We start from the raw sequence: 25997 nt of genomic DNA on the forward strand, positions 1-25997 counted from the left end.
TGAACAAGAATTTTATATCATGGTTCTAAAAGTGTATAATCTATATGCAATATATGTTTTTAAGGCTAAAGCTAACTTATTTGCCTAATCCACATTTCTAATCTCGAGTGGCTAGGGATCATGACTTGTCGGCAGGCCATATATCTGCATGTACCCCAAAGGGAGAAGAGTTGGTCCTTCAATAATTAGGAATTCTAGATCATTATCATCTATATATTTTCCAAGTCAAATCCCTTCTTTGAAGTAAAATTAGTTTCCTTCCTTTGCTTTGTCCCTACAACATAAGCACCTAAGGCGACAGCAGTGCTATCATTATGATGAACTCTATATGCTCACCAAATCAATGTCAAAAACAACTCCTATACTGCTAATGATGCATGAGGAAAGTTGGTACAATTGATTTATCAGGTCAAGTATTCTTTTCAATATTTATTTTGCTTGTTGAGTATCCTTTTTCATCCTTTGTTTACCTTTAGTGACAAATGGGGGAGACGTTTTGGGGGGCTTAAAATGAGAGCTCCTTTGGAGTTTGTATTGGTACTGATGTTTCCCTAATGAAAAGTAAATGTACTTTAGCTGGTTTTTGGCTTAAATGATGGGTCCTCACAACCTCACTAAATGACATTCCAAGGCACTATCATCCACATACCAAGCAGTTTTCTTAAAGGTCAAAAACATAGAAGGTTTTTGCCCTTGTTAACAATTGCAACTCTCTAAAAAAGTAGCTATCATACACGTCATTTTGAGGTGACAAATGGGACATTGCCACGAGGAAGTTTACTTGCATGTGTTTTGCCCTTTTTTTAATGCACTAAACTTCATATCATGCTTCATGATTTTTTATTTCCCTGTAAGTGGTTGTCATACTCTTAATAAAGGGGTTTTGTTTGGTTCTTTGGATTTCAAAAGGAGGAGAGAAGAGAATGTGGGCTTTGTTAAAATCTTTTTCTTATTGGAATCTTGGAATCTATCTATAGTAATCACATTTTAAAGTCAGTCTCTCTTTGTTTTTTGTTGCTTGGGAAACTTCTTTAATGCTTTTATATCTATTCCCTCAGATTCGGGCTTTTTTCTGCTGTATTCTTTACTATTATATAGACCTTAGATGATAGATGAGCTTATCTATCCTTACAAAGACAGACAGACAAAGAGAGAGAGAGAGAGAGAGAAAGAGTAACGTGCATGTTATCTTTTCCCTTCATGGGACGTGCATGAAATAAAGCTAAACGCAAGATGGGGGCGAGGCAACTTCATCGTAGTTTCTGAAAGGAATAAAGCATGGAACAAGGGAATGAGCAGACAAGAATAACCTTTAAGCTTGAAATGACCGTTCTCATAACTAATTGGAAAAAATTCTTTTATCTTGTCATTTATATACTATACTTGACATTTATCTATGTACTATAGTATATATGGTATTATTCTCAAACATCGATGCATCTTACTGCATTTTATATATGCTACCCAGTACCCCATTTATCAGTGTGTGTATATATATATATATATATATCAGAGAGATTCACTGATGAAAAATATCAAATTTGCACCGGCATCTAAATATACCCCTGAAAAACGTTTAGCTCATTAATGTAACAGGCAAAAGTTATACTCCATAGATATACACTCGCACCCACATTGACCATATACAACTTTGCTAATCAAATACTGATGAAATAAAATAATATATGAATGCAAAAATTAAAAGGGATGAAGGGTTGGGAGAATCCAAATACTGTGGTGTAGAGATGTCTGAGGTTAGTAATAAAATATAGCTAAAATAAACAAAAAAGAAGGAAATCCTAGTAGATGGTGGGGTGATATAATTAATAGAGTGGGAAGAGGAAATGTCTCTTTCCACATGCAATGAAAATAAAAGGAATGACATGTCTTGTTCAACCTAAAAAGGTGATATTCAATTCTTTCGCTTTATGGAAGATTTTGGGTGCTTTGAAAAGAAGTATTAGCAGTGTTAGTGTTTCTGGGTTTGCAGAGATTTGGTCCCATAAAGAACTTGCAGGAGGAATTGTGTAGTGCAATAAGGAATATCACAACATGAAATGCCTACCTTTTTTGGATTCTCCAACACAAGGCCCGGCTACAGCTGCGTGCCTTTTAGATAGTAACCCACCCCTCCCTCCCTCCTTCCCTTCTCACTGTCAGCTTAGAAGCTTATTTTTGAGACAATTTATGTCCTTCTTAGGCAATACATTGGAGAGTGATTCATTCATTTTCACCGTCACTTAGGCACTGAATTCTCATCCATGTACATTTTGACCATTAAAGATAAACACAGTACTGAAACGTAATAATCATTGCTTCTTTTGAAAACTTTATCTGATTTTGATCACTTGCTTGGATGGGAATTTAGAGGTGCTGGAGAATTAGTGATCTGTTCGTTAGTTTTCTGATGGTGAATCTCTCTGTTTGCTTGAAGAGAGCGAAGTTCACACTAAAGTATCCTTCCTTTTTTGTACCTTTTGTTTTTGTACTCTGACATGGTCCATTTGGCTGTACAAAACTACTCCATGGGAGATGGCGGCTCTTCCCTGTTAAATTGGTTGTAGTTAGGAAAGTTTGGTGAGCATGTCATACATGGTTGAATAATATAATCAAAGACAGGGCCCAACTATAGCTAGTTTCCTGTTGCAGATAATCCAACAATTAAATAATGGTCCAAAACAAAGGCTAACGTACTATAATCAGTGATGTAACAAGTAACTGATGCTACTGCCTACACAGCTTAGCAGATTTATAAAAAGAAAAGTGATTGACGCAACAAAAGGTGAAAGGAACAATTGGGATGGCAACTGAGCCATTTTCTTTCTGAAAGTATACAAATCCTTTTTCTTCGAACAATAATATGAAAATGATATACCCACGAATGAGGTTTTTGGGAAGACAGTTAAAACTTCACGTTCCTTGGATGAAGAAAACAAATTAAGCTCCGAATTATAATATTGTGGGATGAAGATAGGTTAGATAAGATTGTGATAGATACACTTATTAAATCTGCCAGCATCGGTTATTTCTCCATTGAAAATGTATGCACACATGAACAGGAATCCATTAATTTCAAGCAGTATCAAAATGACTTTGTATCCTGTTTTTGCACCAAGTAAGTCTTTGAAAAAGTGCAGTACATACAGGAAAACATCTCAGACTCCTTTGCTCATAATGAACCGGCTTTTGGAAAAGGAACAGGAAGATGGGTTTTGTAAGCAATAATCAGCAGAAACAGGGGAAGCAGCTGGTACCATTTTGTGGCGAATGGTTGCCAGCGAAGAATTGCCAATTCTGTAGTGTAGCTGCGAGTAGCTTCCTTTAATAAAGACTTGTTTGGGTCCTTTCTAACCGTATAGCGGGTTGCACATTCTTCTTGTTAGGGAACGGCTCAATAAAGATAATGTGACAAACCGACTTATCCTAAGTAGCTAAGAACCATACTCCCATCGCATGAGCATCATGAAGTTTCCTTCCTTCCCATGTTTCTCTCTCTTTTCACTTGTTCAATGTGCAATCCCCTTTGAACAAGTTCCGGATCATATAAAACCGGAAATTGGTAGATACTGCAAAGGTCAATCTTTCAAGTTGATTTTCTCTTTATCACTAGTAGGCAAGGACTGATGCTTGAAATAATGGTCATCAGATTGTATTGATGTGTGGCCTTGCCCCATAGCCATCTATAAAACAGGAAATAGGTGGATACGCCAAACGCTTCAGGCTAGAGGCTTCAGCAATTTGTTAAGACCATTATACTATCGGTCATCAGTCATCACATCAAAAAGAGATAAGGCTAGGCAACTCGCAAGATACTGTATAATGCAACATTGCTCACCCCACCCCAGACCTGTTAGGAACTACAGGCTAGAAACCAGACTGCTAAATGAAGAGTTGCTTTCATTGAACAACGTCAGCTAAACAACAAAGCAATGGGCACCACCTAAAAACAGGGGAGCATGCTTCTCACCAGACTAACTAGGACACTGGAAACTGCTAGACTCCTTCATTTCTTAGTCCACGCGCACAAATCATGCAAAGCATATGCTTTTTCCACAAATCACTCCAAAAATGAAATCTGTCGCACGATTTACATATGGATATATAGAAAAGCAGAGTTGATTGTATAATTGATAGATACCGTGTTATACATATCACTGAAGAACTCTTCTAGCTTTCTTTGCTTTATATTTACCTTCTGTTTTGTGGTACACACTTACTGGAACTGATATTTATCAGACACCAACAATCGATATTTATTTGCTTTTCTGTACAAGCAACAACCACAAAATGTTTTGAAGGAGTAGCGCACTCAGCAAGCACGTGCCTCAGGCAGCCTCCCAGTCACGGGTCCAGAAACACCAGAAACTTTCAATGATGCAAAAAGGCACGACAATCTAGCTATCATGGGCCTGGCTCTCACCAATCTGGGCACAACAACAAGCTCCTTACCAGTAATATCATCAAAAGTACTATGATAGCCTTCAAGATCTGCTTTTGTAATCATAACTGCATCCACTGAAGGAGAGTGTATAGTAGCTGGTTGTCGATGCCTGCTATATTCCTGAACTGCCTGCGTATAACCATTGACAAGCAAGGACTAAACAAGGGGGAAGAGACAGTTCACCACTCATGCTCGTGGCTAGAAGAAATTGGGTAAAAATGCTGTATGGATACATATAACTACTCTCAGGCTTTTAAAAATGCTGGTAAAATCTCGTTCTTTTTCTGAGCAAAAAGTAAATGCAATTGGAGATAGAGATTTTTATCTTTTGCAATAAGAGAAAAGTGCAATTCATGCAAAGTCTAAAATTGACCAATAACAGAGCCATAGAGAAAATAAAAAAATTCAAAAAAAAGAAAGAAGTAAAAATCTCAGTGCTTTTACTACCATCTTTATTGTCATCAACGTGATTTCCCTCCTTCATGTGGAGGGGAGGGATAGGTGGGATAAACATGCTCTGCACATAATAACACCATAAAACTTACCTTCCATTGTGTGGGGGCCAGTAAAACTCGAGGCCTTCTGGATCGAACATATTCAAGGGCACCTGCAGGTGTCATCTGCTTATGCTCCACCTGCAGAACTCAAAACAAATTCAATCACACAGACAAATCAAAATGCCCCAAAGAGAATTTAAAATCAAATCAGGACCTAGCCTCAAAGGTTACTATCCAACAGTTGTCAACAAAGCACTATGCAGTAGAAAGAAATATACCAAATAGCAAAGCACGATGGTGGTACTCCTTCCTCGTCCAGCTTTACAATGTACATAGGTAGTTCTACCACAAGATGCATTCTCTGTAGCCAAAAACGAAAAGAGAAGAAATTGGGAGACGGCCAATAGGCCACAGGGACTAACAGAGAGAGGTGAAAGAATCATCTACTCACTATGAATGAAGTCCACAGCTCTGCTGATTTCTGAAATTGAAGGAGCAAATAAATAATCTCTCGTCGGAATTACTAAGTGATCAATTCCATAAGCCTGCACAAAACCACAAAGCAATGAAAAGTAAACATCAATATCTAGCAAGACACAACATTTCAGAAAACGAAAAATAAGCTAATTTGAGATACCCATTCACCTCAAATAAAAAAATAAGTTCTAGAAATTCTTTTCCATTTTCAATCTCCATGATTACTCTAGATATATGATCAAAAAATTAAGGTAAATAACTCAACTTGGAAACTCTTGTTTTTTTCAATTCAACAGAGAAAAGCTTACATGATATAAGGAAGTGGGAACCAGAGTTTCAAAAGGCTCGTTGAGAGTGATGACCCCACCAACGCCCAACTGCTTCAACCGCCGAACATCCTTGGGAAACGGAACCGCCCCCAACAAAAGAAACTGGAAGATAAAAAAAAAGAACACCCATCATCAACAAAAACAGAGAGAGCAAAGAAAGTCACAGGTTTTAATCGATCATCAAAGTGAGAATCACTGAACTGGGATCAAATATTATAAGAAAATGAGTAAAAAAAAGGGAAATTAAGGATAAGATAAAAAGAAAAACCTGGTCAACTTCGTCCCACCATCTGAATTCAGATTGGATTTTGTTGCGGAAGACATTGTACAAAAGGGTCGGGTAAAAAAGGATCCGAGCACCCGCTCCGACTAAAGCTCTCTTCGCATCGTCGACTCTAACTATCTGAAGCTGCTTCACACCGTAAACACCGTCTATTTCCCGATCATTCTCCACGTCGTCCAACTCCTCGATCTTCATCTCACCAAATCCCAGAACTGAATTTTTAAAAAAACAAATAAAAGTAAAAACCCGAAATTGATTAAATTTTACGAAACGAAAATTAGTTTTGAGGAATGGGGAGATAATTGCATGGAATTCAGACGATGAAAAAAGAAATCAAAAGGTATTTATAAGGGAATTTGACAAGGTACGAAGAGAGCGTGGGTTTCACTTTGATGCGAATAATAAAAAAGATTAGATTTGTGAACAAGAAAAAAAAATCCAATTATAATTACTGTACTTAATTTCGACTAACAGCCATGAAATACAGATAGGAACGAATTATTATTATATAATAAAAATTACAAGGCCCTTGGAATTGGTTTAATTTACACTATTACCCGAAACATATATGTGTAGATATTAATACACGTATCGGTAGAAGTAGAAGCTTGACTTACCCATCCAATACTATTTTCTTAAGGATCATTTCTTGTTGATTAAGAAATGCTTATTAATTAAGTAAAGACAATCTTTAAGAATTCAATCGATGAAATTCAGGGTGTGGTTTTTTTGCTTTATATGGTAGTAGTACTTATTTTCCACACTAGAAGCTTATTTTAAGAGTATGGGTGATGAATGGAGGACAGGAAACCTTCTTTAGATTAGGTTGGTCTGTCTCCATGACAATAGACAAGTAATAATTGTGGGTGAGGCACGTTTTGGACCAACAGCATTGGATTGGTTAGGTGCAGGTATTTTAGTTGAAAGAGTCGCTTTCTCTTACTTGTCTTCTAACCTAGCCCAACTGCTGACTTTATGATTGGAAGAGCCGATGGTCTGCTTGCCAAATTGCTCCTTCACTGTTCTTGCTAATCTACTGAAGTAGAGTACTTACCATCTACCACACCATCTCAAGAATATCATGGCATAGATGGTCAAATCTTGTTCCAATGTTCTCAAGGAAAGGAAGAAAAAAACAAAGCAAAAGAAAAACACCCAAAGGCCCAAGCCATAGGAAGGAGTCCATTTCTGGTAGGGAGTGGCCCATTTGACCAATTCGGGTCTGTTTCGATTCATGGATCAAAACTGATAAGCGCATGCGATTCTAGTGAAATGATCCAGTCTTCTTCCCGTCCGCAGCTCCTGAAGGAAAAATTCGTTACAGAAGTCATAATATTGATATCCATAAAAAGCCTAAAGAACAAAAGAGATTAGCCTTGTTTTTAGCTGAAACAACAGAAACGTAAAACAATTTCCTGTTTCTTGTAATTATTCCTCATTCATAGCCCTATAGAAGTAGCAGTGGCCTCCTAAACGATCCACCTTATATTGAGGCAGACATGAAATTGAGCCATGTGCCACAATTCAAGTCCACCAATTAATGAGTATTAATTTGGTTGGATCTTAATGCTTAGCACTCTGAACATTGGCAGACCAGGATCCAACTGAGCCTGCAGCATCCCAGCTTTTTTCCTGTTTTTTAATTATTGAATTTAACATCAACCAACCAACTAACCAATAAGCAATAACCATCCCTCTGGATTGGGCTGCCTTCCACTATCTGGTTAATTTCAACTATTAAATTTGACCCGTCTCCATAACTCCATTGATATGCATACTGCATGCTGAATCTCTTTTGGAGAGTCCAAATCTTAAATGCATGACAGATGAGTGAGCAAGATGTTAATTACCCAGAATAAGGTGCCCAACTGTTTTAGCAGAAAAATGAAGAGAATTCAGCTATGAGTTTTGTCAGAATATTGATGTGTTGGAGAGTTATTGGGAGCTTAGTGAAAAAAAAGGGGTCAATTCATTTGAGACGAGACATGCGTTGTGAAACTTCCAAGTCCGATTTTCTATACAGGCAGATTCTTGGACATCACATTCAAGAACAAAAACACAATAGTTATTGATTGTCACAATCAAATGAAAGTTGTTGAAAGCTGTTTAAACCAGTTGGTGTTGATTTTACGTAACACATGGATGCTTTAAACCGGTTGATTGCTATAAGACAAGGAAACCTTTGGATTGTATTTGTCACGGGTGAGATAACTGATAAAGGGTGGACACGGAAAAGACAAATCCAAAAATCCATTGTTTCTGGAATAAACGCAGTCAGTAAGTAAGTACTCACTGCTAATGAAAATTACCCTTCGGTTTTGCTACAAATTCAGTCCATTATGGACCAAAGTTGGCCTATGCTACATTATTCAAGAGCAATCCCTCGAAGAGAAAGAAGGGGAAACATGCATGTGTATCAGCAAAATGAACGTTAATTACACGTCATAACAGTGAACATCAAGGATACAAAGTCAAATGATCTGGCAAGAAAAAACAATGTCGGACTTTACCACTTCATTCAAATAGATGATACCAAATTTAACAATCAAGAAACCAGAAATTTGGGTTATCCTTAATAAAAAGCGAAAGAAGTGTTGAGATAAGGTGTAAAATGTAAAGAAAGGAAACACTGCATTGGCAATGGATTGTTGGTATGCACCTACTCGTGTTATTGTTAAAGAATTTAAAGCTTGCAACTACGCACTGCCTTCTGCTTTTCAGGGATATGGTGGCTACAACCTAACCGATGTCTAGGCCTTCTCTCTCTTTGGTGGCTGTGGGGGTGGAGGTGTGGAGGGTTTTCTTTCTAATCTATTCCAACCATTCCGAGCTTGGCCATTAATAGTTTTGTTTAATTTCCTTTTCTTCATATGATTATTATTAATTGACGTATCAGTATAAAACTAAATCTTCATCCACTTCTCGTCTAGTGGGAAGTAGCAGCTTAACCATGCCGTAAAAGGAATGTAAACGGAGTTGAAACTTCCTGTGGCTAATCTTTAACATGCAAAATACTTAGCAGTTGAAAGGGGAATCCATGGTTCCCTTTTTTTGCTTGGTCTATCTACTCCTTTTTTGTTCTGTGAATGCCGCGAACGACTGGCCATGGAAGATAGCTGCCATCCACTATGGAAATCAAATTAAAGTTGCATGCGTTTTGCTTTATTCTTTCACATTCACATGGAATTCTCCATTTTTTTTCCAATGTATGATGAGCTATGCACCACACTCCCACCCGTCAGACAGCGAAGGAACATTGCATGTTAACCCACTTACAGAAACATCGCGTGTGTTGTACTGGAAAGGCCTTAGCTGAAACCTAAAAAGATTTGTGGTGACCTAGTCGTCACTCGTCAAGGCGTAAAAGAGAGAAGGTGACCTCTGTCGGGTGTGTTCCTCATAAATGATGAGCAAAAATTTGTAGGTTTAGAGATTCAATTGCCAACAGGATTGGCTGACAAGTTAAAGATATTTTGATTTCGTAAGTTAGTTATATCTGCTTTTTCGATAGAGCTGTCTATATTCTGAAGTATTTCAACAGAAGCCAGGTTCATAATTTAATTAGGCCTATGTTAGCATCATTTTGACTTGTTTTTAAGTTGGTAAACAGAGTTACGCAGGGGTCGTTTCCTCATTTAGTTTGCTTTGCATGAAAGGTTATATTCGGAACACATCGTTAAGGAAAAAAATAATAGGAAGAGGGAGTGAAGTTTGATGGCTGGAGGTTGAATTGAGAATCTTTATACCAAATCTATGCCACTGTCTGCTGTTGTTTGGCAACTTCTAATCACATCCAAAATCCTCTTTCACTTCTTTAGTCCTGCAAAATCTATTTCGTAAGCTTCACTTAATATCCTTTCTATAATCCTAGTTTTGGCCCAAGTATGAAAAATCAACCACCCCTAAATTCTAGTCCCACCATTCCCATGCATTGCCACCTGACATTGTTCTATTCTAGTGGTAGACAACGACCCTTTATTTAACCTCTATTAACATTTTATCTTACTTACCTACCAGTTAGTGTACCCAATGAAATGCAAATATCGTCCACCAAGAGTACCATTTGAGAGTAACTCATGCTAGTACGCTCTTTTGAAATGAAGCACTTTTTGGGTTATTATATATATAATACATGTCTTTCTAATGAATTCGTTTAGGGACCAAGGTCAAGCTTTTCCTCAGCTTCATAGTATATTCTTATTTAAGAACCATAGCCATGCGTTAATATATTTGACAGGTTCAATTATTCCGAACTTTTGGTTGTTGCTAAGCAACTCATCATAGCTCAGCCACAGCCCATAGCCACCCCTTTTTGCAGCATCTGTCTCAGGTCAATACTTGCACAGAAAAAGTTTGCTCGTACAATAACAAAAGCCCAAAACTGTAACCATACATAAAAAAGAAAAATAAAAATAAAAGTAAGAAAGCATTGAAGAGCAATCAACCCCACCATGTCCCCTCATCAATGTAGCAGCCTCATTTGCACAACGTTACAAGCAAACTAATCCATCATAGTAAGCATCTTGGTGTCTTCAACATAGAAAGATGGGAAAGAGCTGGCTCCTGGCTTTTATCCTCTGGCAGATAATTTCAACAGAAGCGGCCATCACTGTGGGTGGTGGTGTTGGCATTAATATTGGAAATGGTGGAGGCGTTGGTGGTGGAGGCGTTTGGATTGGTGGAGGAATCAACAGCCCAACTCCATCTGGGCCTTCAGTGTCTAAGCTGAGCACTGCTTACACTGCTCTCCAAGCATGGAAATCTGCAATCACCGATGACCCATTGGGGATTTTGAAGACTTGGGTTGGCTCAGATGTGTGTTCTTATAAAGGGGTCTTCTGTGCAGATCCTCAAGGTGCAATGGATTCAGCTTCTGGACAATTTGTTGCAGGCATAGATCTCAACCATGCAAATCTGCTGGGAACTCTAGTCAGGGAACTCTCTGCTCTTACAGATGTTTCAATCCTCCACCTCAACAGCAACAGGTTTTCAGGAACAGTTCCCGACACTTTCAAAGACCTTTTATCACTTCAAGAGTTAGACCTTAGTAACAACCATTTCTCAGGTCCTTTCCCTACAGTTACTCTATACATTCCAAATCTCGTTTATTTGGACCTTAGGTTCAACAGCTTCGCAGGACCCGTCCCTGAAGATCTATTCAACAAGAGACTTGATGCAATCTTCCTTAACAACAACCAGTTTGAGGGAGAACTTCCGCAAAATCTGGGTAATTCTCCAGCTTCGGTGATAAATTTGGCTAATAACAAATTCAATGGAAACATCCCAGCTAGTTTTGGCTTCATGAGTTCGAAATTGAAGGAGATTTTGCTTCTTAATAACCAGTTAACGGGTTGCATTCCAGAAGGAGTTGGGCTCTTCTCGGAGATGCAAGTCTTTGATGTGAGCCACAATTCACTCATGGGTCATTTGCCTGACACGATATCTTGCCTGAATGACATTGAGGTTCTCAATTTGGCTCACAATAAGCTATCTGGGGAACTGCCTGACGTGGTTTGTTCTCTAAGGAGCCTTATGAATTTAACTGTTGCCTACAATTTCTTCTCTGGGTTTAGCCAGGAATGTTCCAAGTTGTTCTTTAGGAATGCGGGTTTTGACTTCTCACTTAATTGCATTCCTGGGAGAAACATGCAGAGACCACAACCAGAGTGCTCTGTGATCCCTGGAGGTGGGTTGAGTTGTCTGAGAATTCCTTCTGCACAGCCTCTAGTTTGTGCGGGATTGCTTGGGAACTTGGAGGTTAATCTAACCTCATCATCCCCATGATATCTCGTTATGAAGGAAGTTACTGGCATTGTATAACAGGTTGGTGATGGTTGCCCCATTCATTAATAGCAATTTACGATTTAGAGCTTCCAAATTCTTTGCTTCATGGATCCAGTTACATCTTTTTCATAATACTCTGTTTTTAAATGGATAAGAAATGCCCAGGTATTTGTGAAAGGGATTTATGAAGGGTATAATAAAATATTCAGGTAGGGATACTACTTATCGTATCTTGGCTGGCCAAAAGAAAATCCGATTAAAAGGACATATTGTTATTTTCTGTATCCCTTAGCGCCATATTGTTATTTTCTGTGCAATTAGCTCCTTTCTGCCAGCTCCTCAGTCCTCGGAATCTCAAGGTCCAAATTCCCTGCCCGATGGCCTTATAGTCTTGCTAAGACATTTTAGAATGCTAAAATATCCATGGTCTCATTTATAATTATAACGATAAGTAATTAATTCTTTCTAACTTTATTTTAATGGCCTGATTAAGAACTCCAATCGCCAATGTTATTTTCCAATTCAAACCCAGTAAGGCCAGGCATCAGCAAAGCCTGCTTATACTTGTGAGAACCCACCCAAGAATCTCCGAGGTCCACATAACTGGGAGTAAAGAATTACAACAACATATGACACAATTGCTTTATATTGTTTAGGAAATGTAATACATGGGATTTGGCAGTTTAAAGGAACGTTTTGCCACTGCAAAACCCAGCAAGTCACTCCACTGATCTCCCGAGCTCCCATGAATCCTGTAACCTTCATTTACCAGATCTGATCTCTTCTCAGATTTATATACAGTTGCTAGTGTTCCGTCGTCTGAAGGTCCTCTGTACCATAAACCAAAATTCCATCAGCCATTCTTAAGTTTAACAAGTAATCTTATTTAAAAACTAGTTAAATAGGTTTTCATAAAAACCAAATCAGGAATACAGGAAACGCCTGAAAGCTGAATATACCTCAAGATAAGCCTTTCCCAGTCGGTGTACCCTGCAAACAGAAGATTCTTGCCCGTGGCATTCCTCTGATTCTCACTCCGCCCAGTAAGCACAAATATTTTGAATCCCATCTGCTTAAGCTCATTATACAATTTCAAACTCGCTGGTATAGCTGGCGCCTCGGCCAAGTCCACCCACACATCCCAAGAATTCTCATCAAAAGGTTCTGATCTACGTCCATAACAGGATAGCCTTAGTAATTTCAATCAATGAACACAAGCATATAAATTTAAGTCAAAGTAAACAGATTTAACAATTCCTCTATTTTAGAATACACAATAAACATGATTTACCCTACTCAAAATTTGCACAATCGAAGGCCATATAAGCCATTAACAACTCCAAGCCCTTTTCTCTTCTCGCTTCCCCCAAGAAGTAACAGTTTCAGTGCCATATACTGACCATCGCAAAAGCCATACCAAGACCAACAGCAAGCAAACAAAGCTCGAAACTAGTGTGATAGTACATTCACGTTCTCCTTCCCATGGAAGAACACAAGCAAGTCATATGAAAGCATGTTCAAAACCACCCAACCTAATAACTGTCGACAGTAGATAAGTAGCTTGACTCAGAATGAACTATAAAAGGCTCTACATACTGAGTTTAACTCTCTATGCCAGGTAGCAAAATTCAACTAGTACTTCTACTTTTTACCACTTAAACTGCCCCTGGACCTTTTTCTTTTTCAGGGAGATCCCAGATTGTCATTTTTCCACGATGGTTCAATGTTTAAGCATTACCTAAGATTTTTGTAATGATGGTTTGTTTTATTTTTTCTTGGTGAATAGTACTAATGATGGTTTAGTTCACACACAACAAAAGGTTTGACGCTTCAACTCCAAGCTGTGGAAGCCTAGGGGCCTAAACAACCATTAACAAGAGGAGAGTTTAGTACTATAATACGCCTGAATCATCTTCCACTTACCTTCCTGATCAAAAGTAGAAGAATTTTGCATGGGGAGTCCCGCACTGGATTCCAATGGCCAAAGTATATAAGTATCAATGTGAGCTCATAGGGTAACATCAAGTATCTTTATACTAATTACTTAGCAGTATATTGTTAATATTTTAATGAGCACATGATTCACATCAAGTGCATCTTCCAGAAAAAAACACAGAGAGCAGATCAAGTGCAGTGGGCTCTCACGCATCTAATAGGACTCCATCATTATTTAACATTATCACTTCCACGTGCATTTCTTCTATTGGTTTCCTTATTATGGTGGACGCACAAGCCTTACCTACCCTTCCCCGACACAAATAACTTTACACCACGTGATCTCTGTTTTTCACTAACTACCTTGATCTTACCTAAAGCAAAGACAAAGCACATCCATCCAATAATTTTGATTAAAGTAAAAAATAACAGAGTTCACGTAATTACCCGAATCCATGGGCCTGGTAATAGGGTAAATTCGTCAACAAAGTCTCATCGATATCGAAGACCCAGGCGTCCTTCCCGTCGCGTCCGATCTCGACGGAGGAGGCGTAAGCGAGGGAGTAGTTAGCGACGATCTCGGAGTCCGACATGTAGCGTGGACCAGTCATGTAGTCTTGGACGAAGGACTCGCAACGGATGGGGATTTGTTTCCAGCTTCCGGCGTTGTTGGTCTCGACGGATAAATGCCAGCTGGCACAGTAAAGGTCGTCGTCAACGTTGGATTTCTGGTCGGTTGTTGTTGGCAGCTGGATGATGGGTTGAGAAGATGAGGAGACGGAGGAGATGAGAAAGGAGAGGAGGAGGAATGAGAGGCTGAGAGGATGAGAAGCCATCGGAAGATGGCTTTTATATTTGGTGGAGAGGTTTTTTTTTTTTTTTCCTGCTTTTTTCCTCTCTCCCTCCCTCTCGCCTGTGGAGTGGCTGGGAAAAGGGTGAAAATCGCCTGGTTGCTTTAAAGTTCATTAGTATTGTTAAATAAAAAATGTCGATGCTAACGACGCCGTTTGGCAGCACTCTATTTTCAACCATCCATTTTCTCTTTTTATTCCTTACTTATATATATATTGAAAAGCTCCTTAAATATTAACCATGTATTTTTTTTATTTATAAGCATAATTAGTCAAATAAACTTGAACACATTCGATGCATAGCAATAACAATTCTATTTATAACACTACTAGTATATAGCATAATATCAATCAAGCAGCTCAAATACCAAGGGAGTGGGATATCATGTTATGTTAGAGAAATAAATTTCGGATTTAAATATAGATAAAAACATGAGTGAAAATTCAATTTGTTAACAATGTAAATCTAATATTTGACTCATTAACAAGTCACCAAATTTTGACTCTTCATTAATGAGATAAAAGTATGCATTAGGTTTTAATATCAATTTTTTATTTCATTCAAAATATGGTGATCTATCAATATATAAAAACTATACAGTATTCATATATTAAACTACTAATGTTTAAACGTATTTCTATTTCTTATTTGTGTTGATGATGATTATTTTATTATATTTTTATTTTAAAAATATTTAATTAATTAAATATTAAAAAAATAATCAGGACTACTTTAATTTTATTTGTAAACATAGCGTGTTCGTTGTTTGCAATCCTCATTTGCCCTTGAAAGCTACAGCTTACAAGTCGTCTTTTGTACTCTTATGTTTCATCACTTTGAAGCCAAAAAGCAGACTGGTTTGGTGCTTCATTTTTGTTTATAAATAGAGAAATGCCCGCGCTATCTAACGAGTTTACAAAATTTTATAAACAATTGAGGTTGAAAATTTTGAATCAATGGTAAAAATTGTGAATGTTGATATTGGTATAATTTTACTGGTTAATATTTGACCTTTATACAATTTGTCAATAAATGCACAAAAACTATCATAATATGTACAAAAATTATTCTACTTTCATCAAAAAGCAAAATATTATTTAAAAAAAAACAATAATCCTAGCGATTAAATATTTCACGTATCTACAAATAACATTTGTTACAAAATGTAAAAAAATTATTTATATACATCAATGAGCATGATGTTTGAAAAACAAGACAAAGGTATTGTCCATGCATTAGCAAGGCATGGGAGTTCAAAAGCTACACGGTTCGAGTTCAAGAGGCACATGGTTCCCCTAAGGACCCTATTCAATTTGAAGTTTAGGTATTTTCAAAATTTCTGCAGAAATCTTAGCAGCTTACAGCCTTCATAAAAAGTAGTAGAGAGAACTATTAAAGAGTTCCTTCAACTTCTTTTAGCTTGCAGTAAGGGCCTGACTGCCTGCTTTACACACCTGCCTTACTCTTTCTCTTTTTTCTTATGTTCCTTGAGCAAAGATCTGATATAGCATCCAACAAACTGTTACCGCTTTGTTTTCATTATCATAAAATGATAAGATCTAAACTTAATATATTATGGATTAGAGCCGGCCCTTGGGTGAAGCCACCCAAGCAAGGGTTTTAGATCCTCAATTTGAAAAAACCTCAAATTTAAAGAGGATTTATAATTTTATAATATAATTAATTATATTTAAAATATATAAAAATTTAAAATATAGATAAGTAAAAAATAATTAATAAAATTATTTATTTTTTCACTTTTCTAATTATGTGCTAAATAAATATCAATTTTCTATCACTTTCTTATTTCTAAAATACTATTAATTCTAGAATAGCATTGAAAAACAATTCATATAAAAAAACTCGAATCTTTTATAAATGCATATATTATTTTTAAAATAACGTTAACAATTTCAATAAATGTTGTTTTAGGAAAAAAAAGTTTTTCAAAACTAAAATTAATAAAATCTTATTTAAGAGTTAAGAAAGATTAAATGAATTGACTATATTATCAATTGAAAAAAAATATTAGAAAAACTTGATTATAAAAGTTTAATTAAAAAGTTTGCATATCAAAAAGCTAGAAGAATAAAATTTTAATAATTTTTTTAATTTTAATAAAAAAAATCTCATTTGAATATTTCACTTTTAAGTTTTTGAACTTATTGAACCGTCTCTATTCTCAATAGAAATTTTGAACTCCAAATCATCCTTCAAACACTAAGACACCAAATGTGCAAAAAAGCTACTGCTAAACTAAGATCTGCATTAAGAAGACCACCTTTTTCCCATACATTTAATCCAATTCCACTCAAATAAAGAAGGGTGACAAGATAGAAAAATTGAAAAAATAAAAAAAAATTACTTAATGAATAGACAATATCAAATATATTCAAACCTCGTCTTCTTCATGATTACTGGAATTCTAAACATCAGATTTGTCACAAATCCACTTTTTAAATTTTGCTTTCAATTCCTCTTTGTTATCATGTACCCGATGCCAATGGGAAGAAAGAAACAGGATAGTTAGAACCATTATTTAAACGTACAACAGTCCTACACAACTATATTGCAGGATTGTTAATACTTTCTTAACTCCTCTCTAGCAAGGCTCATAGCAAATCATAGGTTAGCCCATCGAATATGAGTCCAAAAGAATAGGTGAAGGAATCAGAATTACATTAATGCGCCTTTCCTGAAGCAGGAAACGTACTTGTGTTTCAATATCACCCTCTGCTTCGACAATAGCAGCATCGATTATTTTGACACAAATTTCAAAGCAAACTTTGGGTCGGGGAGCCAAGGTTCCAAATGTAGGAATTTCAAACAGAGCCAATACAAATTTAGCATGATTACACCAAATGAAGTAAGAACTATAGAGAAAAAGTACACACCAAACCTTCTCCCAGTCCCAAAGTTTTATAAGCATATCATCAGATAATGACAAATACTTTGCCCTCATCCATGGTGTTGTAACTGATACTTTTAAATGAAAATTAAATCCTCAGATCGAACAATTTGGTCAAACTAATTTTTCACTCAACCTCGAAACCCTTTGTACAAAAATTTGGTCCCATCGTTCAACCTAAATCTGATGTAAAGTTGACATCATCCACCTAGCTACTTTGCAAAATTCTACCTATGAAGCTGATTCAGAACCAAATAAAAAACGTATATGCACTTCACTAGATAATATTTAATAAACAAAAAAAGGAAGGATATACCCGAATTTGAGTGGCAATGCCATGGCGCATTTGCTTTATATCAATCTCTTTCCAATTTCTCAACAACTTTATCTGCGAAATATTTTCCAACCAAAATTAATCAATCTTTAACATTAACTAAGCTAAATCTTCACAATTCAATCAACTAATAAGTAATAATCACATAAGCAAATAATTAAACTACTAAATTAAAGTTGAAGACTTTTTCCGTCGCTTCCTTTTTCAATTGATAATATCCATCTGCTCTTCCACCCATCTGTCTAGGAATTCAAAGAAAAAAAAGGAAAAAGGCCTTTACATTCATAAGCAATGACATTGTATAACATCCAAATCGCAAGGAAATCCTAAAAAGCAATAATCATAAGCTGGCTGATTTCAAGCGAATTAAACTTACCTTCACAAACGCCAGCTAAATGAAATAAACTTTACTTCACAACTTCGCCTACAGTCCATGACAACTCTACAAACGTAACAGTACATGCAACTGTTAAAAGTCAATCCAACACATTTAGCTTTGATAGGTAGTTCCAATCAACAATGCATAAAACAACTGAGACTTGATAACATTTATCATCATTAAAATGTTCAAGTTATATAAAAAATTGAATGATAGGAAACATAAAAAAATAATCAGCAAAAAAATATTAAGCAAAAGAAACCATAATATTGCCTGCATCAAAGCATCTCAGTCAAGCCACTTGCATCTCTGGATAAACATTTCTCAATGCATCATCCATGCTCAAACAGAATCGGTTGCGATGAAACCTCCGTGTTTTGATTCAATACCCCAACTGCACAAATTTTTTTTTAGCCAGAACCTAGGCGGCACAACCGAAGATAAGCCTCCCATCATAGTAAAACCCGAAAAAAGTCCATCACAAACGGAATACCCGAACTGCAATGGTTTTCTGCAATATTCTACATATTCATTCGGCAAATTCTCCCTGCATCATTACCTAAAAAAACACAGAATTAGAAGAGAAATGCTAAATCGAAAACAAACAAAAAAAAAACAGAAAACTATTTTTAGTTAAGTGGAGCTTACAAATGCAATGCTGTCTTTTTCCAGGAGACCTTGTATTGAAGTGGATCGTTGACTTTCTTGAGGCAAAGACTCATCCAAAGCTGCTCTTCGTTGCAGAATATATACATAACACTAACAAATTCAAACCAAAAAAGGAATTAAGAAAATTTGAACAAAAGAGAGTATATTCAAAATTGACAATATCGGAATTGGAAAAGTAAAGAATAAAAAGAGAGCAAAAAACCAAAAGCTGATGACGCAAGCGAGACGAGCAATGTCTCGAGGAGTGACGTAATCTAAGATGGTGCAGATGAGTTCGTCGGGGAGGGATTTGAGGTTGCCGAGGGCATCGGCTCGGCGGTCTTCGAGCGGGAAAGTATGAGATCGTTGAGAATTTTCCATTGATGAGAAAAAGTAGCCGAATAGCGGCAAAAACGCAGCAGCGCCAAAGGGCGAAGAGGAAAAAGAAAGATGTGAACAGTCCAAAATACCCCTCCAAAAATACCAAAAGACTAAGTCAAGTGTCAGACTACAGAAAGGCATGTACATACATGAATTCATTATATTAATAATAATAGTGCAAATGCTTCACGAATAATTAAATAAACAAGTTTACTAGAAAAATAACTTGACGGTTGATCTCGGTTTGAGAAATGAATCCATTATTAATGCAAGGAATGGGCTGTTTGGCACGACTTTTCTCCTGTCTCCATAAACAACCAAAAATGGCCAGGCACAGGCCCATTCAGATTTTTTTAAAAGATAATGCCCAAACCAGCTAAACAAATTAGGCAACTTAACAGCTCCCTGTAGCCATCGGGCCACCCCGGCTTGAACAGTGACGTGAGATTCAAGCAACTAAAGGACCTAATTCTTGATGAATTGTCATGATACAGCTTCGATGTTTGCTGGAAACTTGCCTATTAGCAGCGGGTTGGAGCTTGTCAAACGCCAGGATAGCGATGGGAGTGTGGATATATAGAGGAAGTCCATGTTATTTAGATTTTAATGGAGGAGGACATATGTTGAAAGGAAGGTAGCTGTTGAACGTTGTCACTTAGCTCATCTAATTTAGTTGGTCATCCGATTAAATCTAACCGAGTACCAGGACAGGAATTTGGTGGGCAAACTTAGCAAATTATCTTATGAAAAATAGAATGATGGCAGAGGCTTAAGAGTGCAAGGATTAAGTAGATTGAAACTTGAATCAGCCAAGCGAATTCATTAGTTACGAAGATAAAGCTGTTGACAGAGTTCAAAATTAATGAAAAAGTAACTATGAACAAACAATGAAACAATTGAATTTTTGTCTATACAATTTCAGTCTGTAAGGTATGAACCCAACAACAAAAGAAATGTTCCCTGTATATTGTGTTGACAAAACGCAAACTAAAAGCAGAATCGAAACGATCAAAAACTTTGTGAATTATAAATAGGGTGTTGTCAACCGAAAAGAGCCTCCCAAAACCAGATCAGCAGCCACACCTCCAAACAGAAAAGTTTTGAGAAAGATGTGGGGGTAAAACTAAATAAGGTTGGAAAAATGAGGAGAAGAAAGATTGCATTCTGTCCAGCTCTCTGCTCAAACCATCAGTGCTTTACTGGCGAAAAGCTAGAAACTAACTGGTTATCACGGCAGCAGTCAATTAGGATTTTAATAAGGTTTAAGAAGAGGAATCCTGTTCATCATGGCAAAGCTCCTTCCTGAGTTTACGTGAGAAAAGTCGGCAAGCATCCATGCTAAGATCAATGGCAGCTGAAAGTGCAATAAACAGTGCGGCATCAGCCATGCATGTTACATGCTGCATCCCTACTTGTACCACTGGCTTGCTAACCTTTCCTTCAGCTTCAACAGTCGAACCCATCACAAATCCTTTAACAGGTGACCTTAAACTCAATGCAGAATCTCTTGATACTCTCTTATCGATACAAAACTGGCCACCCTTTTTGACACTCATTGTAGATTCAGCAATGGGGATACCATTAGTGGGGCCATTCTCCGTGACCAGCTCAAACTTGTAGCCTAAGCCATCAATAGGACCCCGTTCTCGCCATGCCTCTAGACGACCCCATGGTTTCCAGCTGCTGACAGAGAAGCCATGAGGTCGGAGTATTAGCCATGCACCAGGGTTTGATCTAGAAACACGGTCTGAGCCGGGGGAGGGTACAAATGGAGTGATCACGGAGGCAGCTGCAACAGGAGAGCCAGATAGATCATATATCATTATCATCCATCCCTTCCGCTCTCTTCCTTGCCTCTCCCTTTCTCCTGACAATGTTCTCATCCATCCTCTATTCTTGTTGGTAAAATCTGGTGGGAGTGATCTGCACATAATGACAGGGAGGCAAAAACAATCTATTAATACCGTGGAAAATGAAGATCAATTAAACTAGCATGAATCTATCAAATTGGAGTAACGAAAAAACAGCCATCAAATGTTTATGCACATCGCAGGGAATTACATGGCTGTGTTTGACAGTTAGGGAGATACGGAAAGGAAATTGTCTGTTTGACCAAAACTAAGTACGCGACTAAGAGGTGTCCTCTATTTTATTTTCTAAGTATCAGTAACAAGAGATTTTATTCTTAAAGAGATCATTTTCTAATGAAATTGGAGTTCACGGTCAGCCAAGGCTGCTGGAGGCAGGGTTCTTCTTGTGGATTTTGATAACTAAACTTATAGCTAAACCTGTAAATTGTCCAGAAAACTGGGACAAAGAAAAAAAATGTTAAACAGCAGTGCTCTGAATAATAGCTCAAGAGGAGGGAAGAGATAAAACGTATATATTCAGCCCTTAATCATATGTAAATCATGAAGAACTTCTAATATTTTTAGAGCAAGGTCAAGAAAACTCCAACTGGTTCCATCAATAACCAGAAATCATGCTCCTTTAGGCTGTGATTTTTCCATATCTAATGAAGTCCTGACCAGATTCTGTTTAAAAGCATTTACTTGAGCAACTACCATGTTTAGACACTATAGATCAACCAATCTGTAGATCTTTTTCTTTTCATAAAACCCCATACATTGAAGTTTCGATTAATGCCAGAATTATAAAAATGGACAATGCCATCATCAAGTTGGCAACAGACGCAAAAACTTGTTCCTCTGATCTCTCAATTTTGAAGTTCAACTCCTTCAAGAAACCAACACAAAAAACAAGAAAGACAAATAAGGTGGCAAACAAGTGGTATTGGACATCTTGGGCATGTTACTTTAATTACTACTCCAATTACCAGCTGACGGAAAATGGACATAATACCACATGGCTAAATCCAGGAAAGTACCCATACTCCTAGAATTAATGGGACAGACTACAATTTCCCCTTAAGGAACATTACAGAGACCCAAATCCAAGACCCCACTAGACGCGCATTTTAGCACAGCATCCAATAACTCACTAAAATGCACAACATTGAATGTGAAAAAGGACATAAGGAACTTACCGAGATCTTGAGCGATCGGCGCTGAACTTGCAACTGAAAACGGGTTGTCTAATGTTACCTTGAATTTGAAACACGACAGGGCTACATTCCGGTTCGCCACCGAATTGGAAAACGAACCGAGGATCAGGTTCAGCCCTGACCGTTAAGTGAAGCTTAGCGGTTGGCTTGTCCGGCTCCTTACCGAGTTTCATCCACCCATTTTGGAACACCGAAGGCCTGGTTTGTGACACCCCCAAGTCCACACTAACCTGAACCCGACCCACCAACTTCCCACAGCTGACGCCGCACGTGCGGCCCATGCGCCCAGTGTAGACTTCGATACGTAGCGTCACGGGCTTGCCAGAGAGACGCCGGAGCGTTAGAGCGTCGAGGTGGAAACCAGCGGCAGATGTGGAGGACTCAGGCGGTGAGTCACCGGAGCTGTTGCTGAGAGGTAACAAAGCTGTTTGAGACGGGAAGTTTTTGATTCTGAGCTTGCAAAAACACGGCGTCGCTGTTGGGTAAACGCCGGAACCGGCTGGTTTGGTGGCCTGTGGGAGTTTCAGAGCCAAAGACTCGACGATCAAACGCACAAATGGGCATGGATCCATCGCACAATTTGCCTGTAGCCGCTGTTTCGAGAGGCTTTTGGGTGGTTTTTTTTAAAAGAACGAAAGAAACTCGAAATGAACGTCGTAGACAGTGAAGAGCTTCGGAAACATCTACGTTTTCGGTTGGACTTAAAACTTGAGACAGTCTCTAATAGCAAACCTGGTTTAACGTTTCACTTTCCCTGTCTCTTTAGGGACTTCATTCTTTTTTCTTTCATCTGTTATAGTACTAGTAGTTTGGTGGGTTTCGGCCGATGGGTCGGTCTGCTTTGGTTTTTGATCTCGCGGGAAAATGAATGGGAAAAGGAATTTGGCTGATTTTCTCGAGGAGTTTTGAGGAACTTGACTGTTGTTCTTGCAGTCCTGAGGATTTATCAAGCCCATTGCTGTTTATATAATCATTGTTGGCCATGATAAGCTCAAAATCCTAATTTGGTAGTGGGCAAAAGAAACTGAATAAATTTGGTAATAAACCGAAAAAAAGAAGCTTGATTTGGTCATTGTTGCTGTATATTTAATTCCAAATGCTGTATGTTTCCATATTTGGATTTTCAAATTGTTTTCAATTTACACATGATAATATAGATTGTCAAGAAGATTCAAATTTTAATATTATTTCCCTTATATTTCTAATCAAATGCTATTCTAATTGTGCCCCCTTTCATTGCTTCATTTGTGATGTAAATTTGTTTTGACGAAAATGTTGATTATAAAATTTTATATTACACGATTTTTATTATTTTATAAAAAAACAATGAATTAAAGTCTCACGAAATATTTAAATTTAGAATAATTAATATAGTATGTACATAATTTACAAGTGAATGCATTTGAGAGAATTATTGTTGAGTGGTTGGCTGATAAGAGATAAATTTAATTTGAAGATTCATCTCTTATGAAACCTTTAATTCATATACAAAAAAATTATGATATAATGAAGAAATGTTAGAGTTATTATAATTCATAATAATGCATACACACAATCTTTGAATAAAACAATTACAGTAAAAAATTGGTTAAAAAATGAATTATACTTTTTTAATGTTTGACTACATTTAATTATTACAAATTTTTATACGAATTTTGAAAATAAATTGCTACACAATTATCCACAAGTTAGCTAATCACATAAAATTTGGAGTTAACCAAAAAAAAAGGTATTTTCCAAAACAAAAAAAAGTAATATATTTAAAAACTAAAAAATGAAAAAGAAAAGAAAAGAAAAGGAGATGATAAATTGACGAGAAAATAGAATGGGGTAGATTTGTCTCGGCGCGAAACGCAGGGGCCCAAATGTGGGGCCATTAACAGCTGGGTTAAGGCTGTCACCACGTTGTCAAAAATGGAAGCCCAGCTGGAGTTTGATTGGCCAAGAGAAATTTTCCCTCTATTCCAAGTTCCCTAAATATCAGCAGCTTCAAGATCGTTGACGTGGCATTCGCTGGCGCCACCTGATTTCCAAACTCGCCGTTTTCGGACGGCTAATTTGACGGCGCTAACAGAATTCCATTGTTTATTTTTCCTTCATTGTTGGTTTTGCAACAGCTGCAACTCCGACACCAGACGTCAGGTTTCCAACTTTGTTTTGTCCTTTTCCTAGTTCGCTTTTCTTTTCTTTCGGTTGTTTAAAGGATAAGGTATTAAAAATCGTACTCCTAAGTAATAAATAAAAATGACAAAAACAGCTTAATGGCAATGGAGTGACAACTAATAAATTGCAAGTATTTAAAAAAGTCAAAAGATTGGATTCATATGCCTTTGGTTAGTCATATTGTTAAATTTTTTTAGTTGTTGATCCACCAAACCTAGACAAAAGAAAAACAAATTCACGTTAATTAAGGAAAGGTTAATGCGTAGGCAAAAGGACCCAAAATAATTTTTTTTGACCTCCTTGTGACGTGTGAGTTAATTCACAACATGTTCATAATATTTGCCAAAATTTTTCACTAATCAAAATTGTCTAATGTTTTACTAATATTGTTACTAATGGAATGAATTTTATACATTACATAAAGCGATTTTCAAAAAATTGAAGATCTTCTATTCAAGTCCAAACGACACCATTCAATTCAAAAAAAATAATTTTAAAAGTTAATTAAATGTGACACTTCAAAAAATATTTTCATGATTTATTTTATTAGTATATGTTTGGTAGTTAAACTATGTCAATATTATAAATACGTTTACAAATTAATTGTCTTTTACTTGATGACCTATTATTAACTTTTTTTTTTCAGCATTAAGAGAGAGAGAGAGAGCTTACACTCAATAGCATAATCCACCCAGAGTTGTATATATAGCCTAAGCTATACATTATTATTGGTATGAACTTTTTTAATGATTTTGTTTGTGGAAATATACTCTTTTTTTTTTTTTTAATGAAGTTTTAACCTTAAAAAGACCAAAAGACCAAAAGATAAAATGACCTAAAGTCTTGGATCGATGCAACCTTCACTTTGACCCTTTATCCCCACCTTTCATGGAGCCCAATCTTTTGCTAATCCCAACATGATTGTTACCATGTCAAAATTTTCATTATTTCACCTTTCTTTTTTTGCTTCTTTTTCAAACCTTATCCCTTCACTTTTTTCTTTTTTCCTCTTCAAAGTCCGAGAGCGACTCAACTAATTCTTCCATGAGGGCGTGGGAGGCAAGCGTGTATGCGTAGCATCCCCATTGTTTTCTGGAACTCTATTCACTGCATGATCTTTGTTTCGTTGCTACGCTACCAAGTATCTTTCATGCATGGTCCATTGACGTTCTCATTATTCCAGTTCATCCTCAGTGTCAAGCGAGCTGGCCAAGCCCCTGTAGACCACAAGACCTTTCCTATACAAATTAATATGGAGAGGGTAGGTCGAAATCAAATTTACAGTTAAAAATTAAGTGTGAAATTTTTTTAAAAATAATGTTATTTATTAAAAAAAAAAAAAAAACTAAAACAACCCCTCCAAGCAAACGTGTCACTACAAGTTGAATTCTATCAGGAGGATCTTCAAAGACGTGGTACCCTCCATTGAAGAGAGCTGTTCAGGTTGGCTAAAGGGGTTTGAGACTCGAGAGAACCAGGAGGGCCACGTCAACTGCTCAATGGGCCATGCCGGAACATGGCC

General features: G+C 37.0%; 4 protein-coding genes and 1 long non-coding RNA gene across 6 annotated transcripts; 1 reads left to right on the forward strand and 4 right to left on the reverse strand.

Annotated features, from left to right (window-relative positions):
* Positions 1–3991: 3991 nt before the first annotated feature.
* LOC18588480 (Phosphotyrosine protein phosphatases superfamily protein) lies at positions 3992–6781 on the reverse strand. Its single transcript, XM_007012914.3, has 7 exons — positions 6645–6781; positions 6013–6239; positions 5724–5846; positions 5390–5483; positions 5217–5299; positions 4987–5076; positions 3992–4570 (listed from the first exon to the last, which is right to left on the reverse strand). The coding sequence occupies exons 1-7, from the start codon at positions 6646–6648 to the stop codon at positions 4310–4312; spliced, it is 882 nt and encodes a 293-aa protein (XP_007012976.3). The 5' UTR covers positions 6649–6781; the 3' UTR covers positions 3992–4309.
* A 3665-nt stretch (positions 6782–10446) lies between these two features.
* LOC18588481 (Leucine-rich repeat (LRR) family protein) lies at positions 10447–11905 on the forward strand. The gene has a single exon (XM_007012915.3). It carries the CDS (start codon positions 10573–10575, stop codon positions 11809–11811), a length of 1239 nt encoding a protein of 412 aa, XP_007012977.3. The 5' UTR covers positions 10447–10572; the 3' UTR covers positions 11812–11905.
* A 394-nt stretch (positions 11906–12299) lies between these two features.
* LOC18588482 (HAD superfamily, subfamily IIIB acid phosphatase) lies at positions 12300–14713 on the reverse strand. The gene is made up of 3 exons (XM_007012916.3): positions 14194–14713; positions 12771–12980; positions 12300–12641 (listed from the first exon to the last, which is right to left on the reverse strand). The coding sequence occupies exons 1-3, from the start codon at positions 14580–14582 to the stop codon at positions 12464–12466; spliced, it is 777 nt and encodes a 258-aa protein (XP_007012978.3). The 5' UTR covers positions 14583–14713; the 3' UTR covers positions 12300–12463.
* A 2657-nt stretch (positions 14714–17370) lies between these two features.
* Positions 17371–19330, reverse strand: LOC18588484 (uncharacterized). 2 transcript variants are annotated; one of them, XR_016028284.1, is made up of 5 exons: positions 19091–19330; positions 18868–18978; positions 18493–18778; positions 18217–18282; positions 17371–18082 (listed from the first exon to the last, which is right to left on the reverse strand). It is a non-coding gene; the product is annotated as an uncharacterized LOC18588484 (long non-coding RNA). The 2 variants fall into 2 exon arrangements; XR_016028283.1 differs by having other exon boundaries at positions 17371–18282; positions 19091–19328.
* Positions 19331–20041: 711 nt separating this feature from the next.
* LOC18588485 (DUF1005 family protein (DUF1005)) lies at positions 20042–23244 on the reverse strand. Its single transcript, XM_007012921.3, has 2 exons — positions 22295–23244; positions 20042–21171 (listed from the first exon to the last, which is right to left on the reverse strand). Exons 1-2 carry the CDS (start codon positions 22882–22884, stop codon positions 20511–20513), a joined length of 1251 nt encoding a protein of 416 aa, XP_007012983.1. The 5' UTR covers positions 22885–23244; the 3' UTR covers positions 20042–20510.
* Between the last annotated feature and the right edge of the window lie 2753 nt (positions 23245–25997).

The sequence above is a fragment of the Theobroma cacao genome, chromosome 9 (genome assembly GCF_053813885.1).
Source record: "Theobroma cacao isolate CCN51 chromosome 9, ASM5381388v1, whole genome shotgun sequence".
Taxonomy (NCBI): Eukaryota; Viridiplantae; Streptophyta; class Magnoliopsida; order Malvales; family Malvaceae; genus Theobroma; species Theobroma cacao.